Source organism: Bombina bombina, chromosome 1 (assembly GCF_027579735.1).
Source record: "Bombina bombina isolate aBomBom1 chromosome 1, aBomBom1.pri, whole genome shotgun sequence".
In the NCBI taxonomy this organism is placed as follows: Eukaryota; Metazoa; Chordata; class Amphibia; order Anura; family Bombinatoridae; genus Bombina; species Bombina bombina.
In genome coordinates, this window is record NC_069499.1 from 1,492,532,955 (window position 1) to 1,492,555,112 (window position 22,158).

At 42.3% G+C, this 22,158-nt stretch overlaps 1 protein-coding gene across 1 annotated transcript in view; it reads left to right on the forward strand.

Annotated features, from left to right (window-relative positions):
• Nucleotides 1–21,503, forward strand: part of LOC128653847 (polycomb protein SUZ12) — a gene marked incomplete at its 5' end in the record, with an annotated part of 125,861 nt that extends 104,358 nt beyond the window's left edge. Inside the window, 1 exon segment of the mRNA XM_053707384.1 lies at nucleotides 18,775–21,503. Within this exon segment, the coding sequence (XP_053563359.1) occupies nucleotides 18,775–19,120 (346 nt within the window). The 3' untranslated portion in view covers nucleotides 19,121–21,503.
• Nucleotides 21,504–22,158: the final 655 nt, after the last annotated feature.

Consider the following 22,158-nt stretch of genomic DNA (forward strand, 5'->3'; position numbering starts at 1 on the left):
GGGATCATGCTTACATAAACAGGGTAATACTCATGTTAATATTCATATTGCTTAGTGACAAAACGTATACATGATTTCATAAATAGGACGTTTTTTCTCTGAGGGAGATAAGTCTTTATTTGGGGCCTAGTTTCCACATGGCTAGTCAGATACTCCTAGGAGTATTTTCTTAAGGCCCCTCTGACATCCAGTACATGGTGGGAGGGGCCTATTTTAGCGCTCTAACTGCGCAGTTTTAATACAGACTGAGACATCCAGCTTCCCTAGAAGAGTCCTCTGGCATCTGAGAACCATTTCAAAGGGGTTATTTCTGCACAAAATCGTATTTAAGGGCAGGTAGGAGACTCAGCAGAGCTGTGGCATGGTGCTCAATTGATTTTTAACGTTTTTTAACGTTTTTCAATCCGGTTTGGGGCCTAAGGGGTTAATCATCCATTTGCAAGTGTGTGCAATGCTGCTTTAGTCCCTTATTCACACTGTAAAAATGTCAAAGATTTTACTGTATTTTTTCACTGTTTTGCAGTTTAAGTGCTAGTTTTTTTCTATTAAAGGCACAGTACCTTTATTAAAGTATTTTCCAAGCTTGCTTGTCTCATTACTAGTCTGTTAAATATGTCTGACATAGAGGAAACTCCTTGTTCAATATGTTTGGAAGCCATTGTGGAACCCCCTCTTAGAATGTGTACCAAATGTACTGAAATTTCTATAAACTATAAAGACCATATTATGGCGCTTAAAGATTTATCTCCAGGGGATTCTCTGACTGAAAAGAGGGAGATTATGCCATCTAACTCTCCCCATGTGTCAGAACCTATAACTCCCGCTCAAGTGACGCCAAGTACATCTAGCGCGTCTAATTCTTTTACCTTACAGGACATGGCGGCAGTTATGAATGCTACCCTCACAGAGGTGTTTTCCAAACTGCCAGGGCTACAAGGAAAGCGAGACAGCTCTGGGGCTAGAATTAATACAGAGCTTTCTGACGCTTTATTGCCTGTGTCCGATATACCCTCACAATGCTCAGAAGCCGAGGCAGGTGAGCTTCTATCTGTGGGTGATATTTCAGACTCAGGGAAGGCGCTACTTCAGTCTGATTCTGAGATGACAGCTTTTAAATTTAAGCTTGAACACCTCCGCTTATTGCTTAAGGAGGTTTTAGCGACTCTGGATGACTGTGACCCCATTGTGGTTCCAGAGAAATTGTGTAAAATGGACAAATACTTTGCAGTACTTGTTTACACTGATGTTTTTCCAGTCCCTAAGAGGTTTTCGGAAATTATTACTAAGGAATGGGATAGACCAGGTGTACCGTTCTCTCCCCCTCCTGCTTTTAAAAAGATGTTTCCCATAGATGCCACCATACGGGACTCGTGGCAGACGGTTCCTAAGGTGCAGGGAGCAGTCTCCACCCTAGCTAAGCGTACAACTATCCCAGTCGAGGACAGTTGTGCTTTCCTAGATCCTATGGATAAAAAATTGGAGGGTCTCCTTAAGAAAATTTTTATGCATCAATGTTTTATTCTCCAGCCTCTTGCATGCATTGCCCCAGTTACTGCTGCAGCGGCTTTCTGGTTCGAGTCTCTTGAGGAGGCTCTACAAGTGGAGACACCCTGTTAGATGATATTTTAGACAGGATTAAAGCTCTTAAGTTAGCTAACTCCTTTATTTTTGACGCCATTTTTCATTTAGCCAAGCTAACGGCTAAAAATTCAGGTTTTGCCATTTTGGCGCGTAGGGCGCTATGGCTTAAGTCCTGGTCAGCAGACGTTACTTCAAAGTCTAAGCTTCTTAACATCCCCTTCAAGGGACAGACCCTTTTCGGGCCTGGTCTGAAGGAGATCATTTCTGATAATACTGGAGGAAAAGGTCACGCCCTTCCTCAGGATAGGTCCAATAAGTTAAGGACCAAACAGAATAATTTTCGTTCCTTTCGAAACTTCAAGAGTGGAGCAGCTTCAGTTTCCTCTAATGCAAAACAAGAGGGAAATTTCGCCCAGCCCAAACCAGTCTGGAGACCTAACCAGGCTTGGAACAAGGGGAAGCAGGCCAAGAAACCTGCGCCTGCCTCTAAGACAGCATGAAGGAGTAACCCCCGATCCGGGACCGGATCTAGTCGGGGGCAGACTCTCTCTCTTCGCCCAGGTTTGGTCTTTGTTAAAGGACGTTAAGGTTACTTTGGGTATTGGAGTCTAGTCCTCTTGATAAAAAAAAAAAAAAAACAGTAAACGTTTAAATTCTGTTTTTAAACCTAAGGTTGCTCCTGAGGTTTTTCCTGTTCCAGATGCTGTTTCTGGTATGATTTCTAAAGAGTGGTCTAAGCCTGGTTCTTCTTTAATCCTCCTAGGTTTAGACAGTTTTATCCTCTAACTGTGGCTAATTTGGAGTTTTGGGAAAAAGTCCCTAAGGTTGATGGGGCTATTTAGACTCTTGCCAAATGTACTACTATTCCTATGGAAGATAGTACTTCTTTTAATGATCCTTTAGATAGATTGAATCTTATCTAAGGAAAGCTTATTTACATTCTGGTTATATTCTTAGACCTGTCATTTCTATGGCTGATGTGGCTGCTGCTTCAACTTTTTGGTTGGATAGTTTAGCTCGTCAGGTAGAAGATCATGATTTATCCAGCATTATTCTCTGCTTAAACATGCTAATCCATTTCATTTGTGATTTTATATTTGACATTATTAAGATTGATGTTAAATCTATGTCATTTAGCTATTTTAGCCAGCAGAGCTTTATGGCTTAAATCTTGGAATGCTGACATGTCTAAATCTAGATCATTCTTTGTCTTTCCAGGGTAAGAATCTATTTGGTTCTCAATTGGATTCTATTATTTCCACTATTACTAGGGGGAAATTAGTTTTTTACCTCAAGAAAAAGTCTAAAGGTAAATTTAAGGCTCCTAATCGTTTTCGTTCCTTTCGTCAGAATAAGGAACAAAAGTAGACTCCTCCCCCTAAGGCCTCTTGTTCCAGTTGGAGAACATCTTCAAATTGGAATAAAACCAAGCCTTATAAGAAACCAAATCCAGCTCCCAATACTGCATGAAGGTGCGACCCTCAATCCAGTTCAACTGGTGGGGGGCAGATTAAAATCATTTAAGGAAATTTGGTCAGGTTCCGTTCAGAATCAGTGGATTCAGATTATTGTGTCTCAAGGGTACCGAATATAGGTTTCAGAATGCGATCTCCCTTGAGAAGATTCTTTCTCATGTTCCAACAAATCCTGTGAAGGCTGTGAAGTGTTTCAGATCTAGAGCATTCAGGGTTGATGGTTCCAGTTCCTCTAAAGGAACAGGATTTGGGGTTCTATTCAAATCTATTCATTGTCCCAAAGAGAATTCTTTCAGACCAGTTCTGCAAGAGTCCCAACTTTCAAGATGGTGACTATAAGGACTATACTCTGCCTTTTGTTCAGCAAGGGCATTTTATGTCCACAATAGACTTACGGGATGCTTATCTTCATATTCCAATTTATCCAGACCATTATCGGTTTCTGAGATTCTCTTTTGTAGACAAGCTTTACCAGTTTGTTGCTCTTCCATTTGGCCTAGCAACAGCTCCAAGAATCTTTTCGAAGGTTCTTGTGCCCTTCTATCTGTAATCAGAGAGCAGGGTATTGCGATGTTTCCTTATTTGGACGATATCTTGGTACTAGTTCAGTCTTTTCATTTAGCAGAATATCACACGAATTAACAAGTGTTGTTTCTTCAAAGGCATGGTTGGATGATCAATTTACAAAAGAGTTTCTTGATTCCTCAGACAAAGGTCACCTTTCTCCAACATAGGTGTGTCCGGTCCACGGCGTCATCCTTACTTGTGGGATATTCTCTTCCCCAACAGGAAATGGCAAAGAGCCCAGCAAAGCTGGTCACATGATCCCTCCTAGGCTCCGCCTACCCCAGTCATTCTCTTTGCCGTTGTACAGGCAACATCTCCACGGAGATGGCTTAGAGTTTTTTAGTGTTTAACTGTAGTTTTTATTATTCAATCAAGAGTTTGTTATTTTGAAATAGTGCTGGTATGTACTATTTACTCAGAAACAGAAAAGAGATGAAGATTTCTGTTTGTATGAGGAAAATGATTTTAGCAACCGTCACTAAAATCCATGGCTGTTCCACACAGGACTGTTGAGAGCAATTAACTTCAGTTGGGGGAACAGTGTGCAGTCTCTTGCTGCTTGAGGTATGACACATTCTAACAAGACGATGTAATGCTGGAAGCTGTCATTTTCCCTATGGGATCCGGTAAGCCATGTTTATTCAGCAAGTAAATAAGGGCTTCACAAGGGCTTATTAAGACTGTAGACTTTTTCTGGGCTAAATCGATTCATTATTAACACATATTTAGCCTTGAGGAATCATTTTATCTGGGTATTTTGATATAATAATATCGGCAGGCACTGTATTAGACACCTTATTCTTTAGGGGCTTTCCCAAAGCATAAGCAGAGCCTCATTTTCGCGCCGGTGTTGCGCACTTGTTTTTGAGAGGCATGGCATGCAGTCGCATGTGAGAGGAGCTCTGATACTTAGAAAAGACTTTCTGAAGGCGTCATTTGGTATCGTATTCCCCTTTGGGCTTGGTTGGGTCTCAGCAAAGCAGATACCAGGGACTGTAAAGGGGTTAAAGTTCAAAACGGCTCCGGTTCCGTTATTTTAAGGGTTAAAGCTTCCAAATTTGGTGTGCAATACTTTTAAGGCTTTAAGACACTGTGGTGAAAATTTGGTGAATTTTGAACAATTCCTTCATGTTTTTTCGCAATTGCAGTAATAAAGTGTGTTCAGTTTAAAATTTAAAGTGACAGTAACGGTTTTATTTTAAAACGTTTTTTGTACTTTGTTATCAAGTTTATGCCTGTTTAACATGTCTGAACTACCAGATAGACTGTGTTCTGAATGTGGGGAAGCCAGAATTCCTATTCATTTAAATAAATGTGATTTATGTGATAATGACAATGATGCCCAAGATGATTCCTCAAGTGAGGGGAGTAAGCATGGTACTGCATCATTCCCTCCTTCGTCTACACGAGTCTTGCCCACTCAGGAGGCCCCTAGTACATCTAGCGCGCCAATACTCCTTACTATGCAACAATTAACGGCTGTAATGGATAATTCTGTCAAAAACATTTTAGCCAAAATGAACACTTATCAGCGTAAGCGCGGCTGCTCTGTTTTAGATACTGAAGAGCATGACGACGCTGATAATAATATTTCCGAAGGGCCCCTAACCCAGTCTGATGGGGCCAGGGAGGTTTTGTCTGAGGGAGAAATTACTGATTCAGGGAACATTTCTCAACAGGCTGAACCTGATGTGATTGCATTTAAATTTAAGTTGGAACATCTCCGCATTCTGCTTAAGGAGGTATTATCCACTTTGGATGATTGTGACAAGTTGGTCATCCCAGAGAAACTATGTAAAATGGACAAGTTCCTAGAGGTGCCGGGGCTCCCAGAAGCTTTTCCTATACACAAGCGGGTGGTGGACATTGTTAACAAGGAATGGGAAAGGCCCGGTATTCCTTTCGTCCCTCCCCCCATATTTAAAAAATTGTTTCCTATGGTCGACCCCAGAAAGGACTTATGGAAAAAAAAAAATAGAAGGTTTGCTTAAAAAGATGTTTGTTCAGCAAGGTTACCTTCTACAACCAATTTCATGCATTGTCCCTGTCGCTACAGCCGCATGTTTCTGGTTCGATGATCTGATAAAGGCGGTCGATAGTGAGTCTCCTCCTTTTGAGGAGATTATGGACAGAATCAATGCTCTCAAATTGGCTAATTCTTTCACCCTAGACGCCACTTTGCAATTGGCTAGGTTAGCGGCTAAGAATTCTGGGTTTGCTATTGTGGCGCGCAGAGCGCTTTGGTTGAAATCTTGGTCGGCTGATGCGTCTTCCAAGAACAAGCTACTTAACATTCCTTTCAAGGGGAAAACGCTGTTTGGCCCTGACTTGAAAGAGATTATCTCTGATATCACTGGGGGTAAGGGCCACGCCCTTCCTCAGGATCGGCCTTTCAAGGCAAAAAATAAACCTAATTTTCGTCCCTTTCGTAGAAACGGACCAGCCCAAGGTGCTACGTCCTCTAAGCAAGAGGGTAATACTTCTCAAGCCAAGCCAGCTTGGAGACCAATGCAAGGCTGGAACAAGGGAAAGCAGGCCAAGAAACCTGCCACTGCTACCAAGACAGCATGAAATGTTGGCCCCCGATCCGGGACCGGATCTGGTGGGGGGCAGACTCTCTCTCTTCGCTCAGGCTTGGGCAAGAGATGTTCTGGATCCTTGGGCGCTAGAAATAGTCTCCCAAGGTTATCTTCTGGAATTCAAGGGACTTCCCCCAAGGGGGAGGTTCCACAGGTCTCAGTTGTCTTCAGACCACATAAAAAGACAGGCATTCTTACATTGTGTAGAAGACCTGTTAAAAATGGGAGTGATTCATCCTGTTCCATTAAGAGAACAAGGGATGGGGTTCTACTCCAATCTGTTCATAGTTCCCAAAAAAGAGGGAACGTTCAGACCAATCTTAGATCTCAAGATCTTAAACAAGTTTCTCAAGGTTCCATCGTTCAAGATGGAAACCATTCGAACTATTCTTCCTTCCATCCAGGAAGGTCAATTCATGACCACGGTGGATTTAAAGGATGCGTATCTACATATTCCTATCCACAAGGAACATCATCGGTTCCTAAGGTTCGCATTCCTGGACAAACATTACCAGTTCGTGGCGCTTCCTTTCGGATTAGCCACTGCTCCAAGGATTTTCACAAAAGTACTAGGGTCCCTTCTAGCTGTGCTAAGACCAAGGGGCATTGCTGTAGTACCTTACTTGGACGACATTCTGATTCAAGCGTCGTCCCTTCCTCAAGCAAAGGCTCACACGGACATTGTCCTGGCCTTTCTCAGATCTCACGGATGGAAAGTGAACGTGGAAAAGAGTTCTCTATCCCCGTCAACAAGGGTTCCCTTCTTGGGAACAATAATAGACTCCTTAGAAATGAGGATTTTTCTGACAGAGGCCAGAAAAACAAAACTTCTAGACTCTTGTCGGATACTTCATTCCGTTCCTCTTCCTTCCATAGCTCAGTGCATGGAAGTGATCGGGTTGATGGTAGCGGCAATGGACATAGTTCCTTTTGCGCGCATTCATCTAAGACCATTACAACTGTGCATGCTCAGTCAGTGGAATGGGGACTATACAGACTTGTCTCCGAAGATACAAGTAAATCAGAGGACCAGAGACTCACTCCGTTGGTGGCTGTCCCTGGACAACCTGTCACAAGGGATGACATTCCGCAGACCAGAGTGGGTCATTGTCACGACCGACGCCAGTCTGATGGGCTGGGGCGCGGTCTGGGGATCCCTGAAAGCTCAGGGTCTTTGGTCTCGGGAAGAATCTCTTCTACCGATAAATATTCTGGAACTGAGAGCGATATTCAATGCTCTCAAGGCTTGGCCTCAGCTAGCGAGGGCCAAGTTCATACGGTTTCAATCAGACAACATGACAACTGTTGCGTACATCAACCATCAGGGGGGAACAAGGAGTTCCCTAGCGATGGAAGAAGTGACCAAAATCATTCTATGGGCGGAGTCTCACTCCTGCCACCTGTCTGCTATCCACATCCCAGGAGTGGAAAATTGGGAAGCGGATTTTCTGAGTCGTCAGACATTGCATCCGGGGGAGTGGGAACTCCATCCGGAAATCTTTGCCCAAGTCACTCAGCTGTGGGGCATTCCAGACATGGATCTGATGGCCTCTCGTCAGAACTTCAAAGTTCCTTGCTACGGGTCCAGATCCAGGGATCCCAAGGCGGCTCTAGTGGATGCACTAGTAGCACCTTGGACCTTCAAACTAGCTTATGTGTTCCCGCCGTTTCCTCTCATCCCCAGGCTGGTAGCCAGGATCAATCAGGAGAGGGCGTTGGTGATCTTGATAGCTCCTGCGTGGCCACGCAGGACTTGGTATGCAGATCTGGTGAATATGTCATCGGCTCCACCTTGGAAGCTACCTTTGAGACGAGACCTTCTTGTTCAGGGTCCGTTCGAACATCCGAATCTGGTTTCACTCCAGCTGACTGCTTGGAGATTGAACGCTTGATTTTATCGAAGCGAGGGTTCTCAGATTCTGTTATCGATACTCTTGTTCAGGCCAGAAAGCCTGTAACTAGAAAGATTTACCACAAAATTTGGAAAAAATATATCTGTTGGTGTGAATCTAAAGGATTCCCTTGGGACAAGGTTAAGATTCCTAGGATTCTATCCTTCCTTCAAGAAGGATTGGAAAAGGGATTATCTGCAAGTTCCCTGAAGGGACAGATTTCTGCCTTGTCGGTGTTACTTCACAAAAAACTGGCTGCTGTGCCAGATGTTCAAGCCTTTGTTCAGGCTCTGGTTAGAATTAAGCCTGTTTACAAACCTTTGACTCCTCCTTGGAGTCTCAATTTAGTTCTTTCAGTTCTTCAGGGGGTTCCGTTTGAACCCTTGCATTCCGTTGATATTAAGTTATTATCTTGGAAAGTTTTGTTTTTAGTTGCAATTTCTTCTGCCAGAAGAGTTTCAGAATTATCTGCTCTGCAGTGTTCTCCTCCTTATCTGGTGTTCCATGCAGATAAGGTGGTTTTACGTACTAAACCTGGTTTTCTTCCAAAAGTTGTTTCTAACAAAAACATTAACCAGGAGATTATCGTACCTTCTCTGTGTCCGAAACCAGTTTCAAAGAAGGAACGTTTGTTGCACAATTTAGATGTTGTTCGCGCTCTAAAATTCTATTTGGATGCTACAAAGGATTTTAGACAAACATCTTCCTTGTTTGTTGTTTATTCCGGTAAAAGGAGAGGTCAAAAAGCAACTTCTACCTCTCTCTCTTTTTGGATTAAAAGCATCATCAGATTGGCTTACGAGACTGCCGGACGGCAGCCTCCCGAAAGAATCACAGCTCATTCCACTAGGGCTGTGGCTTCCACTTGGGCCTTCAAGAACGAGGCTTCTGTTGATCAGATATGTAGGGCAGCGACTTGGTCTTCACTGCACACTTTTACCAAATTTTACAAGTTTGATACTTTTGCTTCTTCTGAGGCTATTTTTGGGAGAAAGGTTTTGCAAGCCGTGGTGCCTTCCATTTAGGTGACCTGATTTGCTCCCTCCCTTCATCCGTGTCCTAAAGCTTTGGTATTGGTTCCCACAAGTAAGGATGACGCCGTGGACCGGACACACCTATGTTGGAGAAAACAGAATTTATGTTTACCTGATAAATTACTTTCTCCAACGGTGTGTCCGGTCCACGGCCCGCCCTGGTTTTTTTTAATCAGGTCTGATAATTTATTTTCTTTAACTACAGTCACCACGGTACCATATGGTTTCTCCTATGCAAATATTCCTCCTTAACGTCGGTCGAATGACTGGGGTAGGCGGAGCCTAGGAGGGATCATGTGACCAGCTTTGCTGGGCTCTTTGCCATTTCCTGTTGGGGAAGAGAATATCCCACAAGTAAGGATGACGCCGTGGACCGGACACACCGTTGGAGAAAGTAATTTATCAGGTAAACATAAATTCTGTTTTTTCAAAAGTATAGTGCGGCCTGCCGTGACATCACTAACAACGGACCACAAGCTAGTATTAAGGGGCTGCTGTAAAAAATCAGTGCGGCTGCAGTATTAAGCTTGCAAAAAAAAGCTAGGACGCAATATTATGCTGAGTCAAGAACCACCCTATTTTATTCTGTAAGTTTGTGGCAGTACCAGTTTGCTCTTAGTTTACCTTGCTTTAACGTTTTATACTTTTCTAAATTTCCATATGTATGACTAAGAGACTAAAAGCTCTGTTATTTTGGGTAGTTTGCCGCCTACTAGTGATGGCTCGTGCACTCATTTTTTTTTTCTGTCTCTCTCTCTAAAGAAGCAAATGTTTATGGAAGCACACATTTTTCTTAAAGAGACAGTATACTGTAAAATAGTTTTTCCCTTTAATGTATTTCCAATTACTTTTTTTTACCAACTGCATAAAATGTATGAGATTTTGCTTTTTAAGGTTTATGTATATGAACTGGCTTATATATATATATATATACATAAGGGTCTCAGTGACTCTCTTTTAGTATCTTGGAATCGAGGGTTAATATCTCCTGAGGGGGGTTATTAAACGGGGGGGGGGGTGTTATAATCCTGTTTGTGATTCAAGCTTCTTATGTGTGATGTTTACTGGGCTCGTGGTTGGAACATTGAGGCCTTTGGAAGTTCGGCTGGGCGCGCGCTTGTTTGGACTGTACGGTTCACCTTGTGTTCGGGCGTGGTTACGTTACATTCTATTTCCGCATTCCCGACCGTGTGGCAACGGAAATTTTCTAGTCCGCAGGGGTCTGGTCATAGGATGTGGTGAGTGTCCCAGCCACTGGGGGTGTCAGGTGCCGTTTTAGTCAATATTTATATATCCTCTATCCAGTTATGAAGGATTCTGATGCTGAGACTGTGTTAATTTCAGATTCAGTTACAGAGGATTCTGATACTGAGACTATTTTGATTTCAGATTCTGTGTCTGGTGATGAATCCGGAGTGGCCTCGCTGACGCCTGTCGACCAGTTTTGTTCCGTATGCCATTTCAGATCGCCTGGTTCCTCGGGCTTGGGGAATCAAGGGACTGCTGAGCCATCCGCCTCTGGGGGTCCTGTCCTCTGAGAGGCGAGCTCCCTATCAAATAATACTTCTGAACATGCGGGTAACCCAGTTTATGGTTCCTCCATGCGGGGTGGCATGTTTCCCCCAGAGGTTGCAGCACATTTTCGCTTCCACATAATGTTGGCGATTGTTCGTCTGCAGAGTCCAGGCGTTTCTTTGAGAATGTGATTGTGCCATATTGTCCCAGGCCTTCCGCCTTGGGGAGGGCCTCTACAGTTCCCTGCGTAAGTATCTGTCCCTGAGTGTTGTGCCTTCTGTTACAGGATTGCGTGCCTTCGCGTGTTGCTCAGACATGTTTTTCAGTTATTGAATGACCCTATTGTTACCAGATACAGGGCATTTCAGTCTGATTATTCGAATGGTGCACCTCATTAGACATGTGGGGATGACTTACTCTCCTGATTGTCATTTGTTTGAGATCTTTCGCAGTTTTGTGTGATAGGGCTCCGTTTGGATGGTCCTGCGGGTAGGCCTTTGTCTTTTTGGGTGTTAACCTCAGGGTTGCCTTATATTTTATTTATATCCGATGGGATGTCTTTTGTTTTTGTTTCCTTCGGGAACCTTCTGGGATTGATACTCCTTTTACTACTTCTTCAGAAGATGTTGGACATGTTAGTCCTCTGTTAAAAATGTCTATTATGTTTTTTCCGCTACAAGGGAGAATTTACACTGCTTGCTGGTTGGGACCCTGGGTGCAGGCTTGTCCTGTCGGGTTTGTTCAGTTTTGCGGCTGTTCAGACACGTGGCGCTGTTCTGCTCGGCTGGTTCGGTAGAAGTGCCGAGTGCTCAGGTTATCGTTGTTTTTTCATGTTCAACTAAGCATTCGAGAGGACCCGTGGGTCCGTGAGGTGGGAAGGATTGTTTCAGTCCTTATAGCCTTCAGTCATAGATGACCTGGTAGGGGAGTTTTTCTGCTGCGTCACTTTGACATCTGATTTCATCAGAACTTAGTTTCCTCCCCCATGTGGTGGAGGGTAGGAGGGCTTAATGCCCCTTAACGCTATTAAGTGGTTTGGCCCTCATATTTTAGGCCTTTTGGGCTTGATCCAACAGCTTGTACAGGATAGCTGTCTAGCATGCGGAAGGTTTTCAGTTTGAAACCTGTTGCAGTTTGACATCTTGCAGGTGTACGCGTAAGCTGTTTCTAGTATACTAGATGCAGCTCTTACTCTTGACTGAGTTATAAGAGGCTTTCTTCCATTGCCTCCGGTTGAGTGGGTCTCCTTTTAGGGATCTGTGTTTCCCGGTGATGGTTGTTCCCTGCAGGGACTTTTCTTTAGCTCAGGGTTTTCCGGAGCTGGGTTGGCTGTGCCTTCTCTTCCTTGTGTCCTCTGCTTGTGTGGAGGTGTTAGGAAGACTAGTCCTGCTAGTAGGATTTTTTGACCTTGAGGTATCCCTTGGTTGTCCTGAGGCTCTGAGAAGTATCTTCATAAGACTTCTAGCATTGCTCCTTGCCGAGTTGGACTTTAGCTAGGTTCCTTCCTTTGGTCAGAGCTTTCAAGTTCTTCTCGCTATCTAGATTCTCTAGATATGCATCCATACCCTTGTGTCTGGCTTTTTGGCCGGTTGGGGTGTTTAGTTCTAGGGTAAGGTTTGCCTGAACTATTAGGTGCCCTAACCTGTTTTACTCCCTGAGACTTCCAGTTGCTGAAGCTTCGCTTGGCCTTTTTTCTGACCCAGTCTTGGGTGATTTTGGAATCTTGGATCTCAGGGCTGGTTGGGGTGTCCCACGGTAGTGGGAACTTGGGCTATGTCCTTGCTCCTTCTACCTAACTTGGTCATGGTTGGCCAGGTTTTTCGGAGTATTTTTTACTCTTTACCACAGAGTGGCCCATGTCATCTGGTGGTTAGCCGTGTGGCTTGAGCCTCAAGGGTGGTTGGTTCATACCCAGCTGCTGGAGCTGGATGTCCATTTTTGGTGCGCCTTAGGGTTGCATTCCCTTGGTCAGCTTGCCAGTGTTCCCGTGGATTCCCTGCTCTGCAGGTGAATGGGTTGGCTGTGCCTCTGCTTGGCAATCTACTTGTAGCCTTTTCTAGGACATCTGGGTTGGGAATTTCTTTTCCCATTAGCTGGTGACTTTGGACATTGAGGACAGTTGTTGCCCTTTCGGCATTATCCCTTTTCTTTAGAGGATATTCTCCTCCCTATGGAGCTAGAGTCCTTGCTTGGGGCTTCTCCTGGATGGGAGGCGGAAAGGTGGGATTGTTTCCTCCTGTGGTCTTGCTGGCTCCATGCAGACTTGTTGGGCCTTTATTTGATAGATCCTTAGGTCTATGGCCTTGTTGTTTGTTTCAGAGTCGTGTTGTACTTGTGCTCTGTGGGGATGGCTGTGCTATCCTTATGCTCGTTCCTGTACCTCTTTCGGGATTCTTTTGTTTCCCTGTGGGTCTGCAGGTCAGGATGCCCGTGCGGTCTAAGGAACTGCGTTCGGTTCGCAGTCTCCTCTGGATGTGTGAGCTTTGTTGAGTCTATCCTGTTAGCTTAGTCTGCTAGGGTATAGATTTCTTTTTAATGACACAATGAGTCCACGGATCATCTTAATTACTATTGGGAATACCACTCCTGCCCTGCAGGAGGCGGCAAAGAGCACCACAGCAAAGCTGTTAAATATCACCTCCCTTCTCTCCCAACTCAGTCATTCTCTTTGCCTGCGTTAGTGCTAGGAAGTGGTAAAGTTAGGTGGTGTTTTAGATTCTTCAATCATGAGTTTATAGTAAAAAAGTTAGTTTAAGTTTTAAAGAGACAGTAACGTTTTTTTGTCAAGTTTCATTTTGTTAAAAATGTCACTTTCTGATTGCTAGTTCTATCCTTTAAGAGTAAGAATGGACCATGTGACTTTGCAAAATGTCACTTGCTCATTATGTTTTGATGCTAATGTGTTACAGAGATAAAAAAAAATCCTGAGCCAACATTTTCTATGCTAGATTGTGCTGCTTTGTTCTAGGGTGTATCCGTAGTCCACATCAGTCTCTTCAGTAGAGCAGTGGTGGCTTTAGAGCAATGAGAACTAGTGGGACATAATTCTCACTGCGCCTCTCATAGATTTTATGCTGTCCTAATTGTGAAGACCTGAGGGGAAATACTCAGTCTCTTTTGTTCCACAGGCCTATGTGAGGGAGAGGACCTCTCAAGCCGGGTGAGATGCCTTGCTGTCGGGCATTGGTCAGGTAAGTGCACTATATTTACTTAAAGGAGGAATGAAAGGGCAGTTGTCGTTAGTAAGCTCTTTATTCTCTTGGGACATTTTATTTCTCCTTACTGAAGGAGACTCTTAGACAGCATAGCAGGCACTGGGGCTGAGATTGCTGCGTAGTTAAAAATGTTATGGCGGTTTCACTGCTCCTGGCGGTTTAACTTGAATAATACCGACCGGAAAATTGTTAATTAGATACGCCCACGAGGGGCGGGGCTAAGTGTGGCGATAATTTTAGCATTGCGCGCCATTTCTGTTGCATATACGGAGGTGACACAGTTCAGGGCGACTAGAAGCGCTTGGGTTCATGAAAGTCTAAACAATTTCCTCAGAGTACCGTCCTTCAAGTTAGAAACTATTCGTTCCATTCTTCCTTTGGTCCAAGAGGGTCAATTTATGACAACGGTGGATTTAAAGGACGCATACTTGCACGTTCCCATTCACATGGACCATCACAAGTTTCTAAGGTTTGCCTTTCTAGACAAACACTTCCAATTCGTGGCTCTGCCCTTCGGTCTTGCCACAGCTCCCAGAATTGGGTTTGCTGTTGGCGGTGCTTCGGTTACGGGGAATTGCAGTGGCACCCTATCTGGAATACATCCTAGTCCAGGCGCCATCCTTCCAACAAGCAAGATCCCACACTGGTATGTTGCTATCCTTCCTTGGAAGGTAAATTTGAAAGAGTTCCTTAATCCTAAATACAAGGGTAACTTTCTTGGGAACCATAATAGATTCCCTATCGAAGATTTTTCTGACAGAAGTCAGGAAATCAAAGATTTTCTATACTTGTCTAGTTCTTCAGTCCACTCCTTGACCATCAGTGGCTCAGTGCATGGAGGTAATCGGGCTGATGGTGGCGGCAATGGACATCATCATGTTTGCTCGGTTCCACCTCAGACCTCTGCAGTTAAACATGCTCAGGCAATGGAACGGAGATTATGCGGACTTGTCTCCTCAAATACTTCTGGAGCAGGAGACAAGGGATTCTCTGCAATGGTGGTTGTCTCTGGATCATCTTTCCCAGGGAACCTGCTTTCGCAGACCATCTTGAGTGATAGTGACAACAGACGCCAGCCTTCTAGGATGGGGAGTAGTCTGGGGCTCCCTAAAGGCTCAGGGAGTTTGGACTCAGTCTGTTCTTCCTATAAACATCCTGGAGCTGAGAGCGATCTTCAATGCTCTTCGGGCCTGGCCCAAGTTAGCCTTTGTCCAGTTTATCAGGTTCCAGTCAGACAACATAACTTCAGTGGCTTACATCAATCCTCAGGGAGGAACGAGAAGTTCCTTAGCGATGACAGAGGTAATCAAAATAATTCAGTGGGCGGAAACCCACTCTTGCTGTGTCGCGGATCCACATCCCAGGGGTGGACAACTGGGAGGCGGACTTCCTAAGCAGGCAGACATTTCATCCGGGAGAGTGGGAACTCCATCCGTTAGTGTTCTCCAGCCTGATTCTCAAATGGGGTCAGCCGGAATTAGATCTCATGGCATCTTGGCAGAATGCCAAGCTCCCGAGGTACTGGTCGAGGTCCAGGGACCCTCAGGCGGTACTGATAGATGCCCTGGCGGCATACCTATTTTCTCAGTTTGCTCTTCCACGGGTCATTGCTCGAATCAAGCAGGCGAGGGCCTCGGTGATCCTCATTGCACCAGCTTGGCCTCGCAGGATTTGGTATGCGGATCTGGTGGACATGTCGTCCCTGCCACCTTGGAGACTTCCTTTGAGGAAGGACCTTTTACTTCAAGGGCCCTTCTTCCACCCAAATCTAGTTTCTCTGAAGCTGACTGCTTGGAGATTGAATGCTTAATTTTATCCAAGCGGGGCTTTTCAGAATCGGTCATAGAGACCATGATTCAGGCTTGTAAGCCTGTAACTAGAAGGATTTACCATAATATATGGCGTAAATATCTCTATTGGTGTGAATCCAAGGGCTACTCCTGGAGTAGAGTTAGGATTCCTAGAATTTTGTCCTTTCTACAAGAGGGTCTGGAGAAAGGATTATCGACAAGTTCCTTAAAGGGTCAAATTTCTGCCTTATCTATTTTGTTACACAAACTGCTGGCAGATGTTCCAGCTGTGCAATCTTTTTGTCAGGCCTTAGTCAGGATCAGGCCTGTGTTCAAGCCAGTTACTCCTCCTAGTCTTAATTTGGTTCTCAAAGTTCTTCAAGGGGCTCCGTTTGAGCCTATGCATTCCTTAGATTTTAAGTTGTTATCTTGGAAAGTTTTGTTTCTTGTGGCTATTTCTTCTGCTTGCAGAGTTTCAGAGCTCTTTGCTTTGCAGTATGAGTCTCCTTATGTTTCTGATCAGAACATTAATCAGGAGATTGTTGTTCCTTCCTTGTGTCCTAATCCTTCTCAGAAGGAGCGGCTTTTACACAATTTGGACGTGGTTCGTGCCTTTAAAGTTTTACCTACGGGCAACTAAGGATTTTCGTCAGTCTTCTTCTTTGTTTGTGGTTTTCTCAGGAAAACGTAATGGACAGAAGGCTTACGGCTACTTCTCTTTCTTTTTGCCTGAAGAGTATCATACGTTTTGCATATGAGACTGCTGGACAGCAGCCCTCCAGAGAGAGTTATGACTCATTCCACGAGGGCTGTTGCTTCCTCACGGACATTCAAAAAAATGAAGCTTCTGTGGAACAGATTTGCAAGGCTGCAACTTGGTCCTCTCTTCACACTTTTTCAAAATTTTACAAATTTGACACTTTTGCCTCGGCTGAGGTTGCCTTTGGGAGAAAGGTTCTTCAAGCAGTGGTGCCTTCCGTTTAGGTTCCCTGTCTTGTCCCTCCCGTATCATCTGTGTACTCTAACTTGGGTATTGATACCCAATAGTAATTAAGATGATCCGTGGACTCATAGTGTCATTAAAAAGAAAAGAAAATTTATGCTTACCTGATAAATTTATTTCTTTTTGACACAATGAGTCCACGGCCCGCCTTGTTTCTGTAAGACAGGTTGTTGGTATTATAAACTTCAGACACCTCTGCACCTTGTTACTTCCTTTCTCTCCTTTACTTCGGTCTAATGACTGGGTTGGGAGGGAAGGGAGGTGATATATTTAAAAGGACAGTCAAGTACAAAAAAACTTTCATGATTTTAAATAGGGAATGTAATTTTAAACAACTTTCCAATTTACTTTTATCACCAATTTTTCTTTGTTCTCTTGGTATTCTTAGTTGAAAGCTAAACCTAGGAGGTTCATATGCTAATTTCAGGGACCTGTGTGTAGGTCCGGCGACTTAGGTTGCCTGGAACGTGCCCTCTATAAGGGGGTTGCTTGCGTTCTGTTTCTTGCTTGACTGCTTCTTCCTCGCAAGTATCCTATGTGTCGTCCTGTTATGGACTCTGTGTTCTAAAACTTAGGGTTTTTCACCTGGGTGTATTACACACTTTTTCATGGTCGAATATTATATGGCCAGACACTGGGAGGACTTTGCCTCTTCAGTTGCATTCCGTGCTTGCAGAATATTAGGGAGACGTCTGTTCTGTCTCTGTGCCCGGTCTTATCCCGGGTTTCACTTGGTATAAGCGTGGCCTCCTTTCCCTGTTTGGGCCCCTTTGGGTCTCTGTGAGCTGGGCTCACTCGTGGTGGTGGTGTTTTGTATTAGGGGACCTTTCGGTTTCCTTGGTTCTCCTTTGCCTTGTTCCCTTGGGGGTTTCGGCTTGTGTCTCCTTCATTTGTGGAGATGAGCGGTGGGGGACCGTTTGTTGGGCGACGGTGTCTCCTGGAGGACTGTTGGCTCAGTCGAGTCAGTTTGCGGTCTCTAGTTTGGCTTCTGGACTAACTGCAAGTTAGTTTAATTTGGGGCTTTTCCTCTTAAAATGTTCTCAGCTTCGGACGAAGCATTTTTTTTTATTGGGTAGAGGTTCAGGCCTGGTGCCCTCAGTATGGGCCGCCTATTGTACCCTCCCGTCTTGGCATTCAGTGTCCTCTATAGCTTGGGTATTGTTTTCCTAAAAGTAATGAATGCAGCTGTGGACTCTTTCCATTTAAGAAGAAAAACATAAATTATCCTTACCTGATAATTTCCTTTTCTTCTGATGGAAAGAGTCCACAGCTCCCCACCCGTAGTTTTTATTACCTTATCTCTTCTATACCCCATTGGAGTGTAATTTCTTCTGCTGGTTGTGTTTACACAGCTTATCTATAGCTTGGACCACAGGCTGAATAAACTATTTCAAATGCCAATATAAGGGTAAAGGAAATACTTGTAAACAATTTAATACACTCCAGCAGGTAAAGTGGATCATTGGGAACAAATTTAAGGTGGAGATTTGTTCTGTTTTTTAGTTAACTGTCCCTTTATGTTACTATCTGTAACTAGTAAAGATCAGGAATCAAAAGGAGAATATTTAAAAAAAAAAAAAAGTTTCATGTAAAGCTACACTAATTTTGTTTTGTGCCACAGTGGATCAATGATTCTATGAACATATTTCTTTAGTGCATCTGCTTTCTAATAAGATCTGCAGACGCCAGTCTAAAGAGCTGGGCTACGGTTTGGAATCCCCTCAACTCAAGGATTTTCATCTTTTCTAGAGTCATCCTTTCATTAATACCCTGCTAATGACCCATGCATCTTGTATTTAGCTATATTTTAACAATAGAGGCTCTCATCGCTACTTTTAGATGGTGTACATCAGTTCTGCTATAGCAGAATCTGCTTATTTTCTGAGGTGGGCAAAGTAGAAGGGATTGGTACCTTACGGCTTTTGTAGGGGCATATGCATAGTTGAAGAAAGCTTTTGAGCCAGCTTTACCCCACTGGTACCTAAATGTCATTGGTAAATAACTATAAACTATCCCTATATTTCATCTCTAAGATAGTCACTCTGCATGTGAAGAACATTTATAGTACGTTTAATAAAAAAATTGTGTAATAGTTATTTACTGTTATATTTTTTTTTCTTCAGGTTTATTGCAGACAATCAGATGAATAATGCTTGCATGCTCTTTGTGGAAAATTTTGGTCCTACAATAATTAAGAAAAATCTTTGTCAAAACTTCATGCTTCACTTGGTAAGCATGCATGACTTTAATCTTATTAGCGTATCGACTATAGACAAAGCAGTATCCAAACTTCATGATATGCAGTATAAATCTGAGAAAGGTGAATCGGCTGTTTCCATTTTTGAGGAGATAACAGAAGAACAGTATGGGGCTGCAAATGGATTTAGTGAAACCAATGGAAGAGATCGAGCTCTGGAAAACGACAGTATCTCAGGGATAACAAAACAGAATAAAAGGCAAAAGCTATAAAGCAAGAAAAGTTTTGTATGCGCGATATAAAAACATGCTCATGGATCAGAGAATCAAAGCCTTGTGGAAGGCTGAGAAGATCTGAAGATTCAAACAGGTGCTGTTGGAGGAATAAGTGTAAATCAAGAATGCAGCTCTGATTTTGCTCATTCAAATACTTTTTGTAAATTGGTTTGTAATTATGGAAAATATTATGAATTTCAGCATGAAGAGCAATACTTAATAAACTTTTGTAACTTTTAGTATCTAGGATCTTCTACAGAGTATATCAAGATAATTTAAAATGTAAAATTGTTTAATATTACGTTATTTACTTTTTATTCCCATTACCATGCAGAGTCGTGTTTTTTGTGAGGGGGATACAAGACCTAATGCCAATAAAACAAACAAAAAAAATGTATATTTGGTTTTCATAAACTTATTTTGCTTCCAATTTGCCTTATTGATCTTTTAACCATGTGTTTCCAGTCCTTGTTCACAAGTATCCCTTATATACCACATGCTGGGTTGTATTATATATCTGCTTCATTAATGGTGTAATTGAGTTTTGACGGCGCGCAACCTGTGTACCAAGTATACACCTTATCTATTGGTTTGTTGGCTGATGTTTGAAGTCCAGGGCTAACAGACATTTAGGATCAAATAGCACTTCTTTCTTTTGTGCCTGTTTGCACAGATGTGTATGTATAGCTTTTTTATATACATAACACACATTTTAATACAATCTTTGGATTTTCTTTTCTTTTAAGCTTAACTGTTTTTTTTCTGAACAGATCAATTAATGAAGATGCTCTATATAAAGTGCTGCCCAACAATATGATGAACAAAGTAGATCCCAACGTTGCTTCATAAGATTCATTTGATGCTCATTATATTTTGTCCCAAATGTTTTTTCTGTTGTACATATTCAGCATGGGTCTGAGCCTCTAAAATAAAGATGCTGCTAGCAGTGGATATACAAACTAAGGTCTATATAATATTCCAGATGGAAACTTAAAAGGTAGCAAATGAAAATCTCATTTAGAGTCTATGGAGAATTAGTGCTACTATACTATAGGTTTTTTTAAGCCTTTCATTTGGAACATGGTTATAGCCCTAAGTTTTGAAAGCAACATTATCTTTTCTTGTATTTAAAATATCTTACTGTAACAAATGTTCAATGTCCTTTTAATTCCTATTTTATCTGTTCAAGAAACCTTTTTTTTTTTTTTTTTTTTTAAACCCAAGTTTGTGTTGCTATTTGTATTGAAAATGCACTGTAACATTGTTTATGAAGCTTTTGGGGGGTTTATGTGGTGTTCTGTGTGTTGCATCACTTTAAATAATTTTCTAGTGTAAAAATAAAATACTTATTCATAATAAATTCCTATTTCTTACATATGTGTTTAACCCACGCAAAAGGTCAGTATGCTCCATGCCCCTCTAATGGGATGTTGTGGGTGGCGCTTAGGGTATATGGATGGAAGCAGCTCCCTGATAGGCTTACCATTCACGTATTTATCTGTAGCTGCATATGAATAGTGTTTAACTAATTGTATGTCTTAAACACGTAGTAAGATTTTATTTTTTATTCCCTTAGGAAATCATTACATTTTTACACTAGAATGTCTAAGGTTTTACTCAAAAGCAGTTTGTTGCTGAAAAAAAACACATTTTTTTTGTATGTTTACATTTTTTTTCCATTATTTTATTGGAAGTGGTATGCAATCTTAAGCTTTTGTAAATGTTTTTACCCACTAAGCACTGCAGTCTGAATACTTCACCTCATTTTTTCTTAAGATGTTTTCAGATTTTTTTTTATATATATATATTTATATTGGAACAATGCTGCTCTAGATACAGGTATTTTGTTTTCCTTATTTACATTTCAATCAACTTTGAAACCCAGCATCAGTTTTCTCTTTAAAATATCTAGCATTTATAATAGACTTCAGAGATTTATACAGTTGTACATACATTTGTATATTAAGTGTGAAGCTATTTAATAACAGTGACTATGATTTTTATTTTTCCATCTACTGTTCAGTTTTTTTGTGCAAGAAAAAATTAAATAGGAAATTATAGTTTTCATGTGGATTCCCCCAACCCTCCCCCCCCCCCCCCCAAATAATTCTCTCGTCATGCTCTGAAACTTTATGGCTTTAACACTCTTCTGGTAGAGCTGCAACAAAATACGTTATTCAGCAAAGGGGTATATGTAAGGTTAATGTAGTCTTTCAGCTTCTTTCATTTCTTAACCAGTTTTTTTATATACTTAAAGGCTGGCATTGTTTTGCACAAGGTATGGTGACAGTGATTCTTTCCCTTAAAGATTGATCATATAATTAACTTTGTCCATTTAACTTTTGTCATGTCAGTTTCTAATAAAAGATTAAAAGAAAAATGTGCTTGTTTTCTAAATGTTTATTTCATATTGTAAGCTTCTAAAAACTAAGCATGGTACTTTATTTTATTAAATACTTTGATGTCCACTTGAACATGTGACCTCCTTCATTTGAAAGAACAGCCTTGCCCAATTAGAGTGCAAGGTTTCCTTTTATAACCCAGATCACAGATCCTCTTTCCTCCTTTATAGCCTCTATACCCCCATACAGTAAATACCTGTGTGGCTTATCAGAAGTGATAGTGACTCCCTTTCACATATTGGGTAGTATTCCCCTCTATTTAAATCATAGGGGAAGATACAGACTAGGTACCTGCCCCTCTCCTTATCTAAAAAATAGACAAAAATGACTAGTGATTGTACTGACTTTGAAAAAACATAATTTATGCTTACCTGATAAATTTATTTCTCTTGTAGTGTATCCAGTCCACGGATCATCCATTACTTGTGGGATATTCTCCTTCCCAACAGGAAGTTGCAAGAGGATCACCCACAGCAGAGCTGCTATATAGATCCTCCCCTAACTGTCACATCCAGTCATTCGACCGAAAACAAACAGAGAAAGGAGAAACCATAGGGTGCAGTGGTGACTGTAGTTTAATTAAAATTTAGACCTGCCTTAAAAGGACAGGGCGGGCCGTGGACTGGATACACT